General features: G+C 47.5%; 4 protein-coding genes across 4 annotated transcripts in view; 3 read left to right on the top strand and 1 right to left on the bottom strand.

Moving 5' to 3' along the window:
* The window catches only part of LOC112956653 (ras GTPase-activating protein 4-like), a 9,562-nt gene extending 9,217 nt beyond the window's left edge, over positions 1–345 (top strand). The window contains exon 21 of the mRNA XM_026050140.1: positions 261–345. Coding sequence (XP_025905925.1) covers positions 261–345 — 85 coding nt within the window. The remainder of the gene's footprint in view (positions 1–260) is intronic.
* Positions 346–489: 144 nt separating this feature from the next.
* POLR2J (RNA polymerase II subunit J) lies at positions 490–2,052 on the top strand. The gene is made up of 4 exons (XM_026050173.1): positions 490–574; positions 709–798; positions 870–1,044; positions 1,671–2,052. Exons 1-4 carry the CDS (start codon positions 522–524, stop codon positions 1,704–1,706), a joined length of 354 nt encoding a protein of 117 aa, XP_025905958.1. The 5' UTR covers positions 490–521; the 3' UTR covers positions 1,707–2,052.
* Positions 2,053–2,126: 74 nt separating this feature from the next.
* On the bottom strand, positions 2,127–15,275 carry LRWD1 (leucine rich repeats and WD repeat domain containing 1). The gene is made up of 15 exons (XM_026050172.1): positions 15,136–15,275; positions 13,198–13,432; positions 12,057–12,176; positions 11,439–11,591; positions 10,476–10,616; positions 9,491–9,832; positions 8,746–8,872; positions 8,397–8,506; positions 7,784–7,991; positions 6,156–6,228; positions 5,908–6,048; positions 5,116–5,213; positions 4,365–4,526; positions 3,447–3,571; positions 2,127–2,488 (listed from the first exon to the last, which is right to left on the bottom strand). The coding sequence occupies exons 1-15, from the start codon at positions 15,213–15,215 to the stop codon at positions 2,348–2,350; spliced, it is 2,256 nt and encodes a 751-aa protein (XP_025905957.1). The 5' UTR covers positions 15,216–15,275; the 3' UTR covers positions 2,127–2,347.
* An 826-nt stretch (positions 15,276–16,101) lies between these two features.
* Positions 16,102–16,453, top strand: part of ALKBH4 (alkB homolog 4, lysine demethylase) — a 2,553-nt gene continuing 2,201 nt past the window's right edge. The window contains exon 1 of the mRNA XM_026050139.1: positions 16,102–16,264. Within this exon, the coding sequence (XP_025905924.1) occupies positions 16,102–16,264 (163 nt within the window). The remainder of the gene's footprint in view (positions 16,265–16,453) is intronic.

The following is a 16,453-nucleotide window of genomic DNA, read 5'->3' as shown; positions in this document are numbered from 1 at the left end:
GTCATTGGCAGCGGCACTAGTGGCCATGGTGCTGGCAGGGCGGCCCTGGCTGTTCCTGTGCATGGTGGCACCCGTGGTGCCGGGGGTGACGCTGCTCGTGGCACCGGTGCCATCCCTGGTGCCATCCCTGGCCGCGGCACTAGTGGCCACTGCGGTGGCAGGGCGGCTCTGGCAGCTCCTCATGGCGGGAGGCGCCGCTCATGGCCCCGGCGGTGACGTCACTGGCAGTGCCGGTGATGACGTCACTGCTGCCCTTTCAGCTGGTGGCAGTGGCGAAGTCCCCAGCGGCAGCACGTGGGCACTGAGGCGGCTGTGCTGGTGACGTCACTGGTGCCGCCCCGGTAACATGGCGGCCCGGCGCTGACGTCACCGCTGGCGCCGACGTCACCAGGAGCCCCTCGCGCGGGCTGCGCGGCGCCCTCCCCTCCGCGGCGGGGTGCTGGCGGCACCGCCCCCGGAAGCGGCGCGGCGGCGGGCGGAAGTGACGCGCGGGGCGCCGTGGCAACGGCGGCGGCGGGATCATGAACGCGCCTCCGGCCTTCGAGTCCTTCCTGCTCTTCGAGGGCGAGAAGAAGTGAGCGGGGCCGGGGGCGGGCACCGGGGCCGGGGGGGGGGGGCGCCGGGGCCCCGGAGGGGGCGCCGCGGCCAGGGGGGGCCGGGCCGGCGGCGCAGGCGGCGGCACCGCTGAGCGGGCGCGTGCCGCGGCAGGATCACCATCAACAAGGACACGAAGGTGCCCAACGCGTGTCTCTTCACCATCAACAAGGAGGACCACACGCTGGGCAACATCATCAAGTCGTGAGTGGGGCCGGGGGCGGCGGGGGGCGGCGGCGCAGGGCGCCCGCGCCGCTCAGCGCCGCCGCTCGCAGGCAGCTGCTCAAGGACCCGCAGGTCCTGTTCGCCGGCTACAAGGTGCCGCACCCGCTGGAGCACAAGATCATCATCCGCGTGCAGACCACGCCCGACTACAGCCCGCAGGAGGCCTTCACCAACGCCATCACCGACCTCATCAGCGAGCTCTCCCTGCTCGAGGAGCGCTTCAGGGTGCGCCCTTTCCCACCGCAGCAACTTCATGGAGTTCAGTGCTGAACAGAAAGGAGGGTGCATTGACACTGCACAATCCTGGGGCAGCTTGCTTAGGCTCAGTGCTAGGCTGGCATCCCGACAGCTCCTTCTTAGCGGGTGGTGGGGGGCAGCCCTGAACCCCCCGGCGTTCCCTGCAGGGGATGATGTTTTTGCCTTCTCTCGTTGCTCAGTATTGGATTTCTCGTAGTGTTACTGGTGCAGAAAACTGTGCTCCTAGTTTCTAGTTTTTGTTTGTTTTTTAACCCTCTTTGGTAAATTCTACTGTACTACAAAACATTTAGTGTCAAATTTGTGAGACTTAACCTAGCTAAAAAGTGCAGACAACATGCTTTTAATAATTTGATACATATGTAATGTATCTGATAATGCTCATAGTGGAGTAGCAATTCTTTTATAAGCTCATTTTGATTTTGCTTTATTATTTAGTGTGTGCTGTAGAGATTTCTTCACGTGGTGCCCTCTGCATTGTTGTTTCCTAGTTGCTCTTGTAGGTCGCAGAATCCTGATGCTCTCAATGTGTAAAGTAACTCTTTCCATCTCAGTGATATCTCTTATCTTAGTGTCTGTATTTTTTTATTTTACAGGTTGCCATCAAAGACAAGCAGGAAGGAATTGAATAAAATAATCATATTAGAATGGACTTCTAATGTAGAGTGATATGGCTGTTAGCTGAATGCTTTACTTAAACCTTCATTGTGACAAAGATTTTCTATGTCCCACTCATTGAACCCACTCATCCTCTTGAACCAGATAGGCAATTTATCAAGAGGGTAAAAGTCGTGTTTGATTCAATGGATAATTCATTAAAATAAATTCTTCTTTTCTAATGGGAACGATCAGGCAAATGCTTTTACCAGGCTGTTGACAGGGGTATGTGTTGGCTTAGTGACTGTACTTGCAGCCTGAGAAGCAGTGAGTGATAGGGGTACCTGAACGCTCCTAGCACTATCCCATTCCCGCTTTTCTTTTTCCTCTCCAAAAAGTCTATGCACTGCCAACTCAACTGGTATTTTGTTTTATTAAGTGTTGTTTCTATAAAACAAATGCACAAATTGTGAAAACTTACAGTAAAAGAAACTGGAGGTTTACAGTAAAAGAAATTGGAGGTTTACAATGACTTGATGAGTTGTAACAAACTCGTCCCTTTTTTTTTTCTTGAACGATAATAAGCTGGTCTAGAAAACTTCATGGTTACATGGGTAACAGTCACTAATACTGCACTATTTCAAAGCACGTGAATGAAATTTTCAGTTACAAAGAACTATGACTTCTTCCAAATGGCTGTTATGTTCACACTCGTTAAAGCAACAAGGTAAGTGAAGGTTGGATCTGTCACCACATTGTTTATTAGGACTTCAGTCAGCTGCTCCCCGTTTGCTCGAAGCTCTGGCCACTTCAGAATCTAGGAAGATAAGAGAGTTTGTGTCCGAAAGGACCCACATTGTGTCCCTAACTTGGAGGATACACAATGGAGGATACAACTCCTGCAATCCCAGTTTGACAGCTGGGTTGCTGCAGAATCTGCTCCCAGAGCCGTGCGATATCCCCACCAACCTGGGATCCCCCTTTTCATGACAGGACATGCACTTTTATGATGTCCTACATCAACCTCGTTCTCTCGTGTCCTTTTCAAAAGAACTCAAGTTTAAAGCAGAAGGATTTCATCAGAAAGGCAAATTTAAAAGTACTTAGTCCTCACTCCTGGAAGGACTGACTGGGCAATATTCATGTAAAATCAAAAAGAGCAATGTAGATCACATCAAACCTATATTTAATGGCCATTTCTGGAGTAACCGTCTTTATGAGGGTTTATGTTACTGCTCTTTGAATGCCTTCATCATGCAAGGAAGCCTGAGGCAGGACTGGCTCCAGAGGCCAGGGAAGGACTAAGCAGAAGGGTGACAAGATCACCTCAAAGCAGCCAGCCCTTTTCTGTGTGCCTGCAAACATTTGCTGTGGTTACCAATGTACTGACTTGCCAAGGAGAGGGTATGTGCACCTTGGTTAACTGGCTGCAGAAATGGCATCGTCCCTTTTCAGCGAGGCAATTTAACTAGCAGATTTATTGTAGGGGGCCTTTTTGCTAGGCAGGCTGCAGAATGCAAGAGTAAACAGACTTGCTTTACAGCTCTTTTTGTTCCTTCAGAATTGTTTCTGTTGAGTTTTGAAAAACAGCTTTGGTCACACTCTGGAAAGATTGTTTTTAAAGGAACAAGTCAAAGGTGAAAGCTAGAGAAAACAATAGGGCAATTTTGGTGCAAGTCCACTTAAGAAACTCCATCCAGGTGGCACCTGTCTGGGCAGCTGCACAGGGTAGGAAGAGAAGCTAATTCAGTCTCAAAAGAGAAAATGAGACCTACCTGTGTGGGAGGGATTCTCTTGTCTGAGCGTTTTCCCTTTGCAGTACTCCATGCTGTGGTGCAGTTTGAGAGGTTGTACATCCACACACTTCCCTTCTCATCCCCACAGAACACATACTCTTTTGCTGTAAGAGCAAAAAGAAAAAAAAAAAGTTGAAAAACTACCATGAAGCTGAGAAAGCATTTCTCTTTAGAGCAAAGCTCAAGACAACGTCGTGGGATCGTCGCAGACGATGCCACATTTCAGCAAGTTTCTAGCACAGAACAAAAACCTTAGGTTACCTGGCCTTGAATTTAAACTCTCTTTTGTTAAAGTATCTTATTCTAGTAGAGACAAACGAGTAATAAATGCTCTGCAGGCTCTCTTCTGTCTTTTAGGCTTTTCAAGGCTGTAACAAATGAGCTGGTTTTGGGAGGTGGCCATCAGATGAAGATTGTTTATGCTGTGCTCATCTTAAGAGGCCAGATGCCCGCAGTGTTAGATGGGGTAAACAGTAGTCCAGGAAGGCTGTATCACCAACCCGTGTTCCCTGCAGGCCTTCTTTAAGACCCTACAAGGAAGATTATGCTGGGACAGTCGGTGTAACACTAAGCTGGATCTGCTCCCCCTTCTGTGGGAAATACTAGGTTTGCATTAATAGAGCCCTGAACCCAACCCATGCTCATACAAAGCTCCCAACCAGGAGCTGGTGTCAGCTGCTGTGCAGGGATGAGCCAAGACTCCTACTGCTCCCAAGGAGGGGACCAGAGGCCGTCCCTTAGACAGGCAATGAAATCCAGGCCTGTCTTGAATTACAGAATCCTCCAATATGTGATAGTGGAGGTGGGAGAAACTCTGCTTCAGTTAAGCATCATTAAAAGCAATTCTTGAGCGTTGTCTCTGCCGCGGTGCTTGTGTGGAGGGGCAGTGCTGCCTACCTGGGCAGGTGCTGAGCGTCAGGTAGGACATGTCTGTTGTTGACCACTCGAGCTCGGCCAGAATCACTGCAGAGATCGTTCGCTGAGAGGCTTTCCCCTTCCCGTCAAAAGACCGACTCCAGCTCCATAGGAATATGCAACCTGTTTTAGAGCTCTTTGAAACTGAGGGTGAAAGACAAAGAGAAGTCATGTCAGCTGCTGCCAGCACCCCAAAACAAAGGCCAGCATTGGGTCCAGGTGTTCTGTCCTGCCTGTGATAGCACTAGCAACCCTTAGAACTTTCTGTGCCTTGTTTCGGGATAATTTGAGGCTGTAGAGGATAATCCATCCCATTTTTATGTTCCTGAACTGTTGGACAAGTCTAAGCTTCTTGGCGGCACAAAGACCTTGTCCTGACCCATGCGTTTAGCATCTTCCCGGGTTTGGAATTCCTAATTCTCCACAAAACACTGCTGCTGACAGCCCTTAAGCTGCAAGGGGCTCTCACCTGCTCCCCTTTGGCCATACCAGGCTGAGAGTGCTCACTGGGAAGGGTCCTACCTTCCTGCTCCAACCGATTTGTACCTCTTACCCACACCTTCCTTGGGGCAGATGGGTGACTGAAACACAGCTGGGTTCTCCAGAGCCCCCAGTGCTCTACAAGATAGGCAACCAAACCCCACGCAGCATCCCTCTGCTCGGCACACTGGCATCGGCCTTCCTTGCTCTTGGTGCCTGATTCTTTGAGCAGCTCTGTCGTGTTTACACTCACCTATGACATCGTCATTCAAAAATGCCAGCCCGTCAACCCTGTGAGACGTTGTCATGTCCCCCTCGTCATCCGGAAACTGGAACATGGCTTCAAAAGGCCTGGTGAGGAGTGAAGAGGAAGGATGAAGCACTGCCCAAGGCACTCCCTAAAGACAACTGCACTGAAAGGACACTTCAAAACGCAAGGCAGGAAGTGAAACTCAATCATTAGTCTCTGGCTGAAGGGAGCAGATAAACGCACAGTCGAGCTTGCTTATTTGCCAAGGGATGGCTGATTTACTTTTCTTATCTATTTTTTGTAAGTGTCATGACTACTATGTGTGAGCAAGGCATGACTTGTCCTGTTCCTCTCTTGTGTTTTTGTTTTGTTTTTTTTTTTTCCCTAGATGCCTAGGATTGGATGGACTGTTCTAGCACAGCTGTGATAACTCCACTGCCCCGTGTAGCACCAGTTTCCCATGTAATACCACACACCAGCACTAGGCTATGTGCTCCTGTAACAGAAACTTGGTTCAAGGCACATTTAAGATGATAGTCCATTTAGTTTAGCCTGCAACACGGGAGCATTAATGAAGTATTAATAAAAGCAGGCCTTCTAATTCTGAGCACACCTTTAGCATTTCACTAGTATTACTACTGTGCCCCTACAGAGGGGACAAGCAGGTTCTAAGTTTGGTAAGGTATATGGACTTCCTTGAATAAACCTTGAAAAGAAATGAAGTCACTGCAGGGATTAGATGCTTGTCCCTTGTATGGATGGTGAATGTATGTCCATCCCCAGCTTATTTCTCACCTGTTTTTCTGTTCCTTATCCAGTTTTATATTCCAGCAAAAGCAGCCTTCTTCACATCCAGCCAGCAGGTACTGATCGGGGCAGGTGGGCACCAGGGCAATCCTTAGGGGAATAGAGAGGGCTTCCAGCACCAGCAACTGGCTAACAACAGAAAAGAAAGAAACAGTCAGGTAAGTGGTGCTGCAAAGTGACAGTTACAGACAGTTACAGGCTCCTGGACTGGCCACATCCATTTTTTGAACCTTTACCTTGCTTTGAAATTGTAGTCACAGTCTGGAATCCCAATATCCCAGAGTGCAATTCGCTTGTCATAGGATGCAGCTGTGGGGCACAGAAGAGAAGCAGGTAGTGGCACCACTGCCCATCTGGCTCTTTTTGTGCCAGTCGGAAATTCTACCTGTGTCACAGGCTGTAAAAGGCTAAGCCTGGGGCATCAGAGAGGGTATTAAAACACAGCAGCAGTCACAGAGGCTCCTTTCTTAAGTAACAACAGTTCACAGACGTTGTCAAACATGCACATTCACCACTTGTTGCTTTTTTTCCTCTTCTGTGTACACTTTGAGAGGGGGACAAAAGGAAGGTTTGTTTCCCGGTGTCCATTACTATGCTGCGGTTTTGCAAGGCTCTTAATTAGTGCCAATCTGAGCTCGTGTTTCTGATCATTCATGTGCAATCTAAGTTACCAGTTCCAACTCCTACATCTTAGACACATGCCACTTTATTGCGCATATCGTGTAGTGCTGTGCCCACACCTAGAGCGACTCCTGTGGGAAAAGTAGGCTCTGATCTAGAGAGTGACATTTTTTAAGGTCTTTGTCCCAAAGCTGATATACAGGCAGTAAAAACAACCCATATTCTAACAACATAGCCTCCCTCACACTGTCCAGTCCCTAAACAGGCACGTAAAAACAGTCAATTTATTGTAATAAATCTATCTGTGCAAGTAAATGAACCTTGCAGTGCAACCCAGAGGGCAATATCAAGCTTGTTAACCCTTCTCAACTAAATGTTATATATGGACATGTATCAGCCTCTGATTGCTCCAGGCTCCTGCTTCCTACATTCTTGAGCTTACACTTGAAATGTGTCTAATGTCTGTGTTTAAACAAACAAAAATCCATTCCTAAGGGGTCACAGAACACTGCAGTTCCTCCAGGATGTGGGTAATTGCAGGCAAAAGAAACAATGTGCTGGGGGGGTGAAGGTGTGGCCACAATGGCTCCATTGCAGCTTCCTTGACAATGCAGCTGCAATTTGCAATACAATGGTTCAATTCCCACTAATCCTTAAACCTCAAAGCTCTGCACGCTCTAACATGACAAAGACCCCCTCTGAACCTGAATCAAAACTTCTGACAAGGCATGGGACTCAAAAGATTTTTCACTTATCAAAGGCAATCGAGCACACAGTTTTGCTCACTGGAAAAAAACAACAAACCACAAAATCCAGCAGCCCAGAGAGCCCTGCGGGCCGAGCCCTTGCTGCTGGCCCCAGCAGGCCGCCCTGGCCATCATTCTTCTTACTCATCCCTGCGGAACCAACCTGCTGCTGAGTTTGTTTATGGCTAACACGTGAGAGCCACCCTGAGAGCTGATGTGCCTGGGAGCTATTGAACCAGAAGCAGGACACACCTCAGCTGAAGTGCCAGCCCTTGTGGCTGGAACGTTTTGTACCTTCTGCAGGTTAATGCAGCGGGAGACGTGATTCAGTCTGGAGTGTCTGCCCATGCTCTTTGTATGTGGGTGTCTCTGTAAGCAGCCACTTACCAACATCTGCTTGCACACTCATGGTAATTCCCACTCCTCCCCTAGTGAGGGAGCCCAGCCTTTTCTCTATTAATCACTAAAATGAAAGAGATTCTGAACCAATGACTTACTGAAAAGATGAGTTTCGTGAGTTGGGCTGAAGCAGATAGTAGCAATGGGCTTTTTATGAGCCTTTATCTCGCCATAGCAGAAGTCAGCTGCCACATGAATCAGTTTGACAATCCCTCTCCTCCCAGCAGCTGCCAAGATATTATGAGTTTTCTTCCGACTGTCACCAACTACCATTGTGAGAGTTGTCCATGCAACACTGAAAAACTCCTAGGATAGGAAAGAAACCAAGAATATCATGACAAAGAACAGTCAGCAGGATGGCTGCCAAGTCAGAGATAAGACAACCATCAGGAGAATTATTCATGTGAAATGACAAGACTATTCAGAGCGCTGACTCTCAAAACAATCCTTAGAAGAATACAAGCTATCAAAACAAACTGCCACGAGGCATTCTCAGCAGGCTGCATATGTGCATGCACCTGCATAAGGAAAACAGAGGTGGAGTCATCTTTTAAACTAACAAAAACCGAACAGGTTAAAAGGGAAAGCAGAAATGTTTACCATCTCTATCTTCATTCTCTTCAGATCTATCCATGCTAATGCTTGAAACATTCTTTCAGAACTGTTTATAACATATTATGTTTATGTATTTGCTCACATTTTTCAGCCTACCTCTGTAGCCACCTTATACTTTTTCAGCACCATCCCAGTCTCACAATCAATCAGACAAACAGCCTCCCCTCCACAGGTTGCCACAGTCCTAGAGGAGCTCACAGTGGGATCTGAAAGAGCAAAATAAGAGGGGAGAAATCCCCGGGCTGGTGGGTAATACATGAAGACTGCAGCTTATCCCACTGCCTGATACTTTCCCAGCCCCTTGTTTTCAGAGTTAAAGCAGGATATTTGCAAGTCACTTTGTGACAATAGCTTAAAGAAGGAGCAGGGGTCTAGCTCATGGAATCTGGTGGGATTCCACAGACAGGGGCTTCAGGGAATCCTGCAAACTTCTTTAAGAGCTCACCTTTCCTGGATTCAGAGTCTGGCAATGGCTCGAAGACACAGGACCAGAGCTGTGTTTTAAAATCCTCGCGGCTGTTGCCTTTACTGTGACACTGAAGGAAATGCAATGGCTCTGCGCTGACATCCTCCTACAATAAACCATCTACTTTAGAAAATTTTTCCCACAGTGGTTTGCGTGAAAGGCACGCGTGCGATCACTCAACAGACCCCTCTATTGAACACAGCAATCCAAGTTAAACTGAAATGTTTTTCAGCCCTTTCATGCTACAGAGAACAGGCCAGACTGAGGTGCCACCAATGCTCAAAACTCCTAAACCAGCAAGGAGCTGTTTGGAGAAGATGTGCCCAGCAGACCCCAGCAGTGAACCCCATCTCCTGCTGCAGAGCAATGTGAAAACCCTCCTGATTCCCAGGGATCTGAGCTGAGGGGGAAACACTTCCCCCTGTCCAGCCTTCTTTTTGACCTGCAAGCAAGTCACGCCAGTCCTGTTTCTAGGAACGAGCTTTCAGTGCAGCACTTCAGCGCGCTGGTCCATCCTTCCCCTGCAGAGTTCACTGTCTCCAAGGGGGCCCTTCCCTCATGCCTCTGAGAGAGATTTAAAAAAACAAAACAAAAACCGTAACTCACAATATGTGGGGCGAGTCATGAGCTCCAAGAAGTGCAGACCTCTGCCAAAATCTGAATGTGGCTCCTCCCGCTAGACCAAGGGGCCAAAGGCCATTCCCGGGGGAGCTGAGGGACATACCTTGCCCTTGACATTCTTAACTGGCGTCAAGCTAACGACTCCGTTGTCCTGCTCCTGGCTTTTTTGCTCTGCTGTCAGCTGGCAGGATCTTCTGTTGCTTTGTGTCTTGGGAATCTGCTCTCCATTCCCATGTGTCCCTTCAGCTCCCTGGTCAGGGGCTGCCGCTTTGGCTTTCTGGTTCGACGTTCGCGGTTTGTCGGGAGCTGGGTCATCCTGCAAGTGACTGGACTTTCTAGGACCAAGTGCAGCCTCCTCCTTGGTGGTTGCCTGGGACTTAGACCTCTTGTTTCTGGAGCTTGGTGTGGAATTATTTCTTTTCCTCTTATTGGGAGTTAGTTTGACCTAGGAGATAGACTGTTGGTTTCTGCAGAAGGTTTCTACCCTCCCCAAGATGTGCATGATTTGTAAATCAGAGAGATTATTTGATCAAATATAAATACCCTCCCACAGTTACAGAGTGAGTTGCAAAGAATCACAAACAAACCAAAGCTGCACGGTTCTTAAGAGGCAGAAGATAACGGAAATCACACAAGACAGCCTGATTTTGAACTTAATTCCCTTTCCCCATTTATTTGTGATTTATACATAATAAAGAAAAGCAAATCTGCCCCCCGCCCCGACCAAGGGGACTCAAAATGCAGCCATTTCCAAGAGGCCAAGCACCACTGACTTCTAGCCTATGTCAGACCAGCTCTCCAACTAAAAGGTCCTTCCCCAAAGAGATGGCAAGTGTAGGACTAGACCGACAAAATCTTTTGGGTCTCCTATGAGAATGAAAACTCTCTCTTCTTGGATAGCAACCAAATTCTTAACGCCAAAAAGGCTTCAATCTGGGCATAAAATATTGCCCCAACTGTTGAATATAGGCTGGAGTCCAAGACTGTCCACAGAGTTACCAAAGAATCAAAAATGTAAACTGAAAAGTGCTACTGAACTGGCAGAAAATAAAAAGGAAGTTGTTAATTTAACTGGAAAAATCACCTACCTGACTAATGTCCTCCACAACTTCCCTGGGGCTTTCTGTACTTTCTTCCTCATTCTCATCCGTTTCTTCCTCTGTTTTGGGATCTGTGTTTTCTTCCAGACCCAAAGAGGATGCCAGAAACTCTTCTGCAATCATTTTCACCTGCAATCACAATCAAATACCAGTGGTGGCCAGTGACAGGACAAGGGGTAATGGGTGTAAGTTGAAACCCAGGCAGTTCCATCTCCATATGAGGAAGAACTTCTTCCCCGTGAGGGTGACAGAGCCCTGGCACAGGCTGCCCAGGGAGGCTGTGGAGGCTCCTTCTCTGGAGGTCTCCAAACCCGCCTGGATGCCACCCTGTGCTCTGGGTGTCCCTGCTGGAGCAGAGGGGCTGGACTAGATGATCTCTAGAGGTCCCTTCCAACCTCAACCATTCTGTGATTCTGTGTGATACACATATGTACAAAATGGAAAAAAAAAAAAAAGAAAAAAGCCAGGCAAGTCTCTAAAGGTCCCTTCCAAACTTAAGGATTCTATGATTTTATTCTATGTGAATTTCCCAACTGATGGAAGAGCCCTATGCTCACAGCACAAAGTTTACTGACAGAGCTAAGCGAAGAGGGTGCTCCTGCTGTCCCTATACAATGTGCCCCACTCAAAGGGTCTCAGGGGATTATGATTCAAAGGCTGGAATTCAAACATATTCAGACTGCAGCCCCTCAGCCAACCCCTGTGACTGTTATCACTCTATGCAGAAAGAGACAGACGTGAAGAGTAAGACTGTGCCAAGGGAGTTCACTGAAATTACAGCATCGCAGAGAGGCTGAAGATGGCTCAGGACAGACCAGCATCTGACAATCTGCCTGACTCCCTAACACTGTAAATGAGTGACGACAGTGACTCCTGTAGATGACCACCACTCAAGACCAGGCTGCAGAGTCCTCGCTTCAAGAACAGCGGGGTGAGTGAAGCGTGACCTACCCGCCAGCGGGTGAATTCACTGAGTGAGCTGGGTCCATATACCACATTCGTTTGTACCGACTTCAGGAATTTTTTCTTGATAGACTTCACTTGCTCAACTGTGTATTTCTCAGGAAGCTGGTCGCGGAAGAATTTTTCCCAGTGAGCAGTAACCTAGAAGAATGAGTGGGTTTATTCACAGATTATGGCCAAAGTAGCAGGAGAACAGTATAGGAGTATTTATAAAAGCATGTGAGAAGTTGCCAATGCCAAAACTTCAATATCTACATAGTGGCATTGCTTCTATTTCTTTGGTAATTCAAATCTGTTTAAAGGCATCTGGGGCACAAGCACCATCACAAACAACACAAGGGAACACACTGTGTCTCCTAACTGCTAATTCCAGCAGTCACCCATGCCCTGTTGCCTAGGGTCACACCATACCCTCCTCAAGACCTCTGCAGTACTGAGCAGAGAAATTAGTAACAAGGCCTTTATTGTGGCCCAAACTGTGCTCAGATTGTATCAGCATTATCTTAACTATGACTATGTGTCATCCTGTCATTGAACTGAACACAGCCATGTATGTAGTTATTTGGCAGGCACTGACACATGGAAAAAAAAAAGCATTAATCTTACCTTGTTGGTGAGCTTACGACTATTGACATGCCTCACATGATTAGCCAGTTTGGTTATATCCTTGCCATTGAGGAGCCGGAGATTTTGCAAAAGAAACATCACTTTATAGTCATCATTGGTCTGGAAAGAGATGAACTTTTGAAAACTGCACACATGGTACATGCTTTAACTACAGATATGTGTTCCTTATTGAAACATAACCAAGAAGGATCAGAATGTATGTATTCAGCAAAGGGCACTTCACAAAATCCTCTCAGCATTTCCAGTTGAAACAATCATCTGTTACCTGTAAATTTAAAACTCTCCTCGAAGTTGGGGTATTTGGGCAGATTTAAACCCTACCTCAACTCACGCAGTACTAACATCCAGCACAAGGTGGCAGCGGTGGAACTAGGCTGATCTGCTCCTGCCTGGGTGCAACGTGGGCAATCCCATTCACATCTTCTTACTTTGGGCATCTAACACAGAGGAAGGCCTGCTCAGTGTAAAATAGGTGAATACCAGCAGGGTTTGCCAGCCCGAGAAGATTTGGGGGCACGAATATTCACCATGCTAGTTGAACATGAAGTCACACAGATGTTTGTGCCAGCACACAACAATGAACAGCACATGAGGACAACAGCAGTGGCTTGTGCCACCTAAAGCATACAGAAAATTAGTTTCAGACACTTACATTGCATACAGTCAGTAGACAAGCTGGAAAATCTAAATTAGAAAAATCTCCAATTCTAAACTAAATTAAAATAATCTCTAAATTCAACCTTTCAGCAGAAGACCAAGCAGGCTTTTCTAGAATAGACTTCTGGAACAGGCAGAAGCACTAGGTGGACATTTCTACACAGTTGTTATTATGTATTATATCCCTAAATTTTATACGAGTATGAAGGTAAGGTATTTTGCTTGAGAAGCTGCCCCAGATGGGGCCCTGGCCTGGAGAATCTGTAGATTCAGACACATAGATTTTAATCGCTGAGCACTTTTCCACAAGTCACCAATTTTCACCATAATTTCCAAATCTGTAAAAGGGGAATAGAAACACTACTTTTTGAGATGTCCTAATACTTGCTGATTAAGTGCTATAAGTGCTATTTATTTCTCACTCTATTTAATACTTAGCATGTAAGGATGGGTTGTAACTCACGGTCAGATACATGTTGTTCTCATAGGTGAGCTCCTCGAGCAGGGGGAACTGCTTCAGAGCAGTTACATCTTCCAGTTGGTTGTTGTTGCAGTTTAGGACACGCAGATCAGGCAGGGTTAGACTGTTGGGAAATTTATCCAATAAATTATCGGAGAGATCAAGTTTCTGCAGATGCCTCAGACGGGAAAACAACCGTGGGTCTAAGTCTCCGGTCTTCAACTGCAGCTTGGATAGGCTGAAAAAATATATAGATCATTAGTTACCCGCAGTTTTCTGGAAAAACAAGTTGGATACGAGGTCCCACCACCTTGCAGCACTTCTAGTTCAGCTTAACTCATTGGTTCATTTTTTGATTTGCATTATTCACTGCTTCAAGCACACATAATTGGAGAGGTTGCTGTGTCTGGGATAATAAACCCAGAGCTTAAAGTCTTGTAGATTATTTGATGTACAAGTAATCTGAAATTGAGATACATTTCCGTTATATACATTTTGTGACCCTGTGTGTGCAGGGGGTTTGGACTAGATGATCTCTAGAAGTCCCTTCCAACCTTAAGGATTCTATATAAATATACCTAAAATTCACAATGCTGCCACCAACAAAGCAGAAGCATTCTGTCCTGGAGGAGGAGGATGTAAAATATTTGTGAGGTGAAAAAAAATATAATCTCTCATGAGAAATTGAAAATTACGTATTATAAGAATGAGGTTCATTTAGATGTGTCTCGAATCTAGAACGGGCCCTTCGGGTTCCAGCTGGGCGCCAGAGGGAACATCCACTCTCGAGAGCTAACATCTCTTGAGGATGTAAATGTGAATTTCTTTAATAAACAAAATCTCTATCCACTATGATTAGCAAAAGAAGGTTCAAAGACCTGCAACTGAAAAGTGAAAAAGGAAATAAATTTAAGAAGCAGGATCACTTCTCATTCACCTGCCATTTCAGAGACCAGCTACTTGATTGAAGTACATAAGAAAGGCTAATTGCAATTCAGCTGGCTGCAAGGCTGACCTTGATTCCTCTGCCAGTTTGGTTTCAAGTGTGAACCATTTGGAATTGGGATAGGGACAAATTTTGAGAGAAATTTAACCCAATATTCCCCAAATGGACCTTTTAGAAATATTAATAATCAAAATCAAGGGGAAAACTATATTTTAGAATTTTACTAGTTCAAACATCTCAACATCCCTTTGTCTCCCAGATTACTGCAACATCACTCCTCAGATAAACTTGGAGTTTCTAAGAACAGTATCTTATCATAAGATAAAAAGAAAAACTTCAAAGTATGAAAAAACACAATTTGCAAAGGCATCAGCCAGAATTCAGCTCACACAGACACTCAGATTGGCAAGTTCTAGAATAAGAAAATTCCACTGTATTAAACATCTGTAAAGATACATTTTTTTTCAACAATTACAAGTAAGGATCTGAGCAACAAGATGTTTTTTAGAGATTTCTCTATGTGTCATAGCTTATTCTCCCTCTCTGCAATGCTTGTATAGTCATATTCTAGATCTTGGATTTACAGTGGATGGAAAGTGATAGAGACAGGAAGGAAAATAATGCCAAAACATTTTTAAAACTCTCTAAAACCCACACCAGAAGTGATTTTCCTATTCACAATAAGCAACTGCTATCAAAATAAAAAATGGAGGGGGGCAGAAAGTAAAGTTTCTCAGGGTGAGGAAATCAGAATCTGGATTTAAAACAGTTTTACAGGAAGAAGGTGGCACATACAGAATATATATGGTGAAGAGAGGTGGTATCTGCTGCTAATTCAGCTAATGCCCACTGGTACTGCATGGAGAATGGCATCCCCTAGTCCATGTTTTGTAACAGCCTCTCTTATTTCAGCAAAAGTACTCAGAAAACAAAGACAAAAAGGATTGCCCGTGTTGAATTCAGCTGGAATTTTCCACGGGCCTGTTTGCACTTACTTCAGCGTCTCAATCTTTCGCAGCCTAGTAGACCTTGGAACAGCCCTTTCCAAAAGCAGCTCTGTAGTAATTTTTGACATTTTTAATCTCCACCCTTCTTGTGAATTCACAAACGTGCCAGCTGCAGGATCTCTTCTTGCAACCCTCCTGCTGAAACAAACAGGAATGAGAGGAAAACCTTTGAAACTGACTCCAAAGGGGAAAAGAAGTTACCAGTTTAGCTACTGCTTTTGCTACTGTAGTTGAAGCAGCCCTGTTTCACACGGTGGAAATGAAGCTATCAAGGGTCATTACTAAACTGGGCACGTGCTTCCAATGAGCCACCCCAAAACGTCTCCACACCGATGGTACCTCTGGTGCCTACTGAGACCCAAGGCTCCCTGCCAGCAGCACTGTCTGCAGGCTGGAGGCACTCCGGATGAGGGAGTCTTTTAGGTGCCACCTTGTACCTCTCCTGGGCAAAGGGGTTCTGGTCCAAGAAGTTCTGCTGTCACCTTTACTGAGGCTGACAGAGCCAACGTAGCTTCACAACCTCCTGGATCACATCCTTGCAACCAAGAGTGGAAAATGAGGGCAATGAAGGAGAGCAGAGCTCCAAGGCCGGGCTTAGTCCAGCCCTTGGTCCTGCGCTGGGCGCTGCGATGAAACCACAGCCTCGGGAGCACCGGGACGTGCTTCTGGGCACAGGTGGCAGGCTGGAGGGGAACAGAGGGTGGCGGATCCAGAAAACACCTCCAGCCCCAAATCCGGCCGCTTGATGGGCCAAGGAAGGAGCCGCCGGGGCCGTCACTGGCAGCATCACTAGAAGCCAACCGCGGGCTGCCTGACCCCCATCATGCCCGCACGCAGAGGGGCTGCAAGGCCACGCTCACAGCCCTGCTTAACGGTGCCACCATCGCCCTCCTCCCCGGAGGGAGCCGGGGCGGCCGGACCAGGCCGGGGACACCACGGGGGTTATGTGGGGACATGGCGGCACGATGTGGCCACGCCACGACGGGCTCGCTGCACCCGAATTGGCTTGAATTAGCGCGGATTTGGGGCAAGCACAGCGGCCCTGGCACGTGCCGGTTCCGGGGCCGCCTGGAGCCCGCCCGCACCCTGATGCCTCCGCGGCCTCCCGGGCTGGCCGGTTCCGGCGGCGAGGGCCGCATCGCCCCTCAGCGGCAGCCGGGCGGCTCCTGCCGGGCCCGGCCGCCCCGCGCTGAGGCGGGAGCCGGCGGGCGCCCCGCGGGGATGGATGCTGGGGATCACCGGAGGGGGGTGCGCAGTACTACAACTCCCAGGAGCCCCCGCGGCGCCGCCAGGCCCTGCAGCGCTG

This window comes from Nothoprocta perdicaria, unplaced genomic scaffold (assembly GCF_003342845.1).
Source record: "Nothoprocta perdicaria isolate Ctin4 unplaced genomic scaffold, notPer1 scaffold_66, whole genome shotgun sequence".
NCBI classification, from domain to species: domain Eukaryota; kingdom Metazoa; phylum Chordata; class Aves; order Tinamiformes; family Tinamidae; genus Nothoprocta; species Nothoprocta perdicaria.
This window is presented reverse-complemented; position numbering and strand designations above follow the sequence as displayed.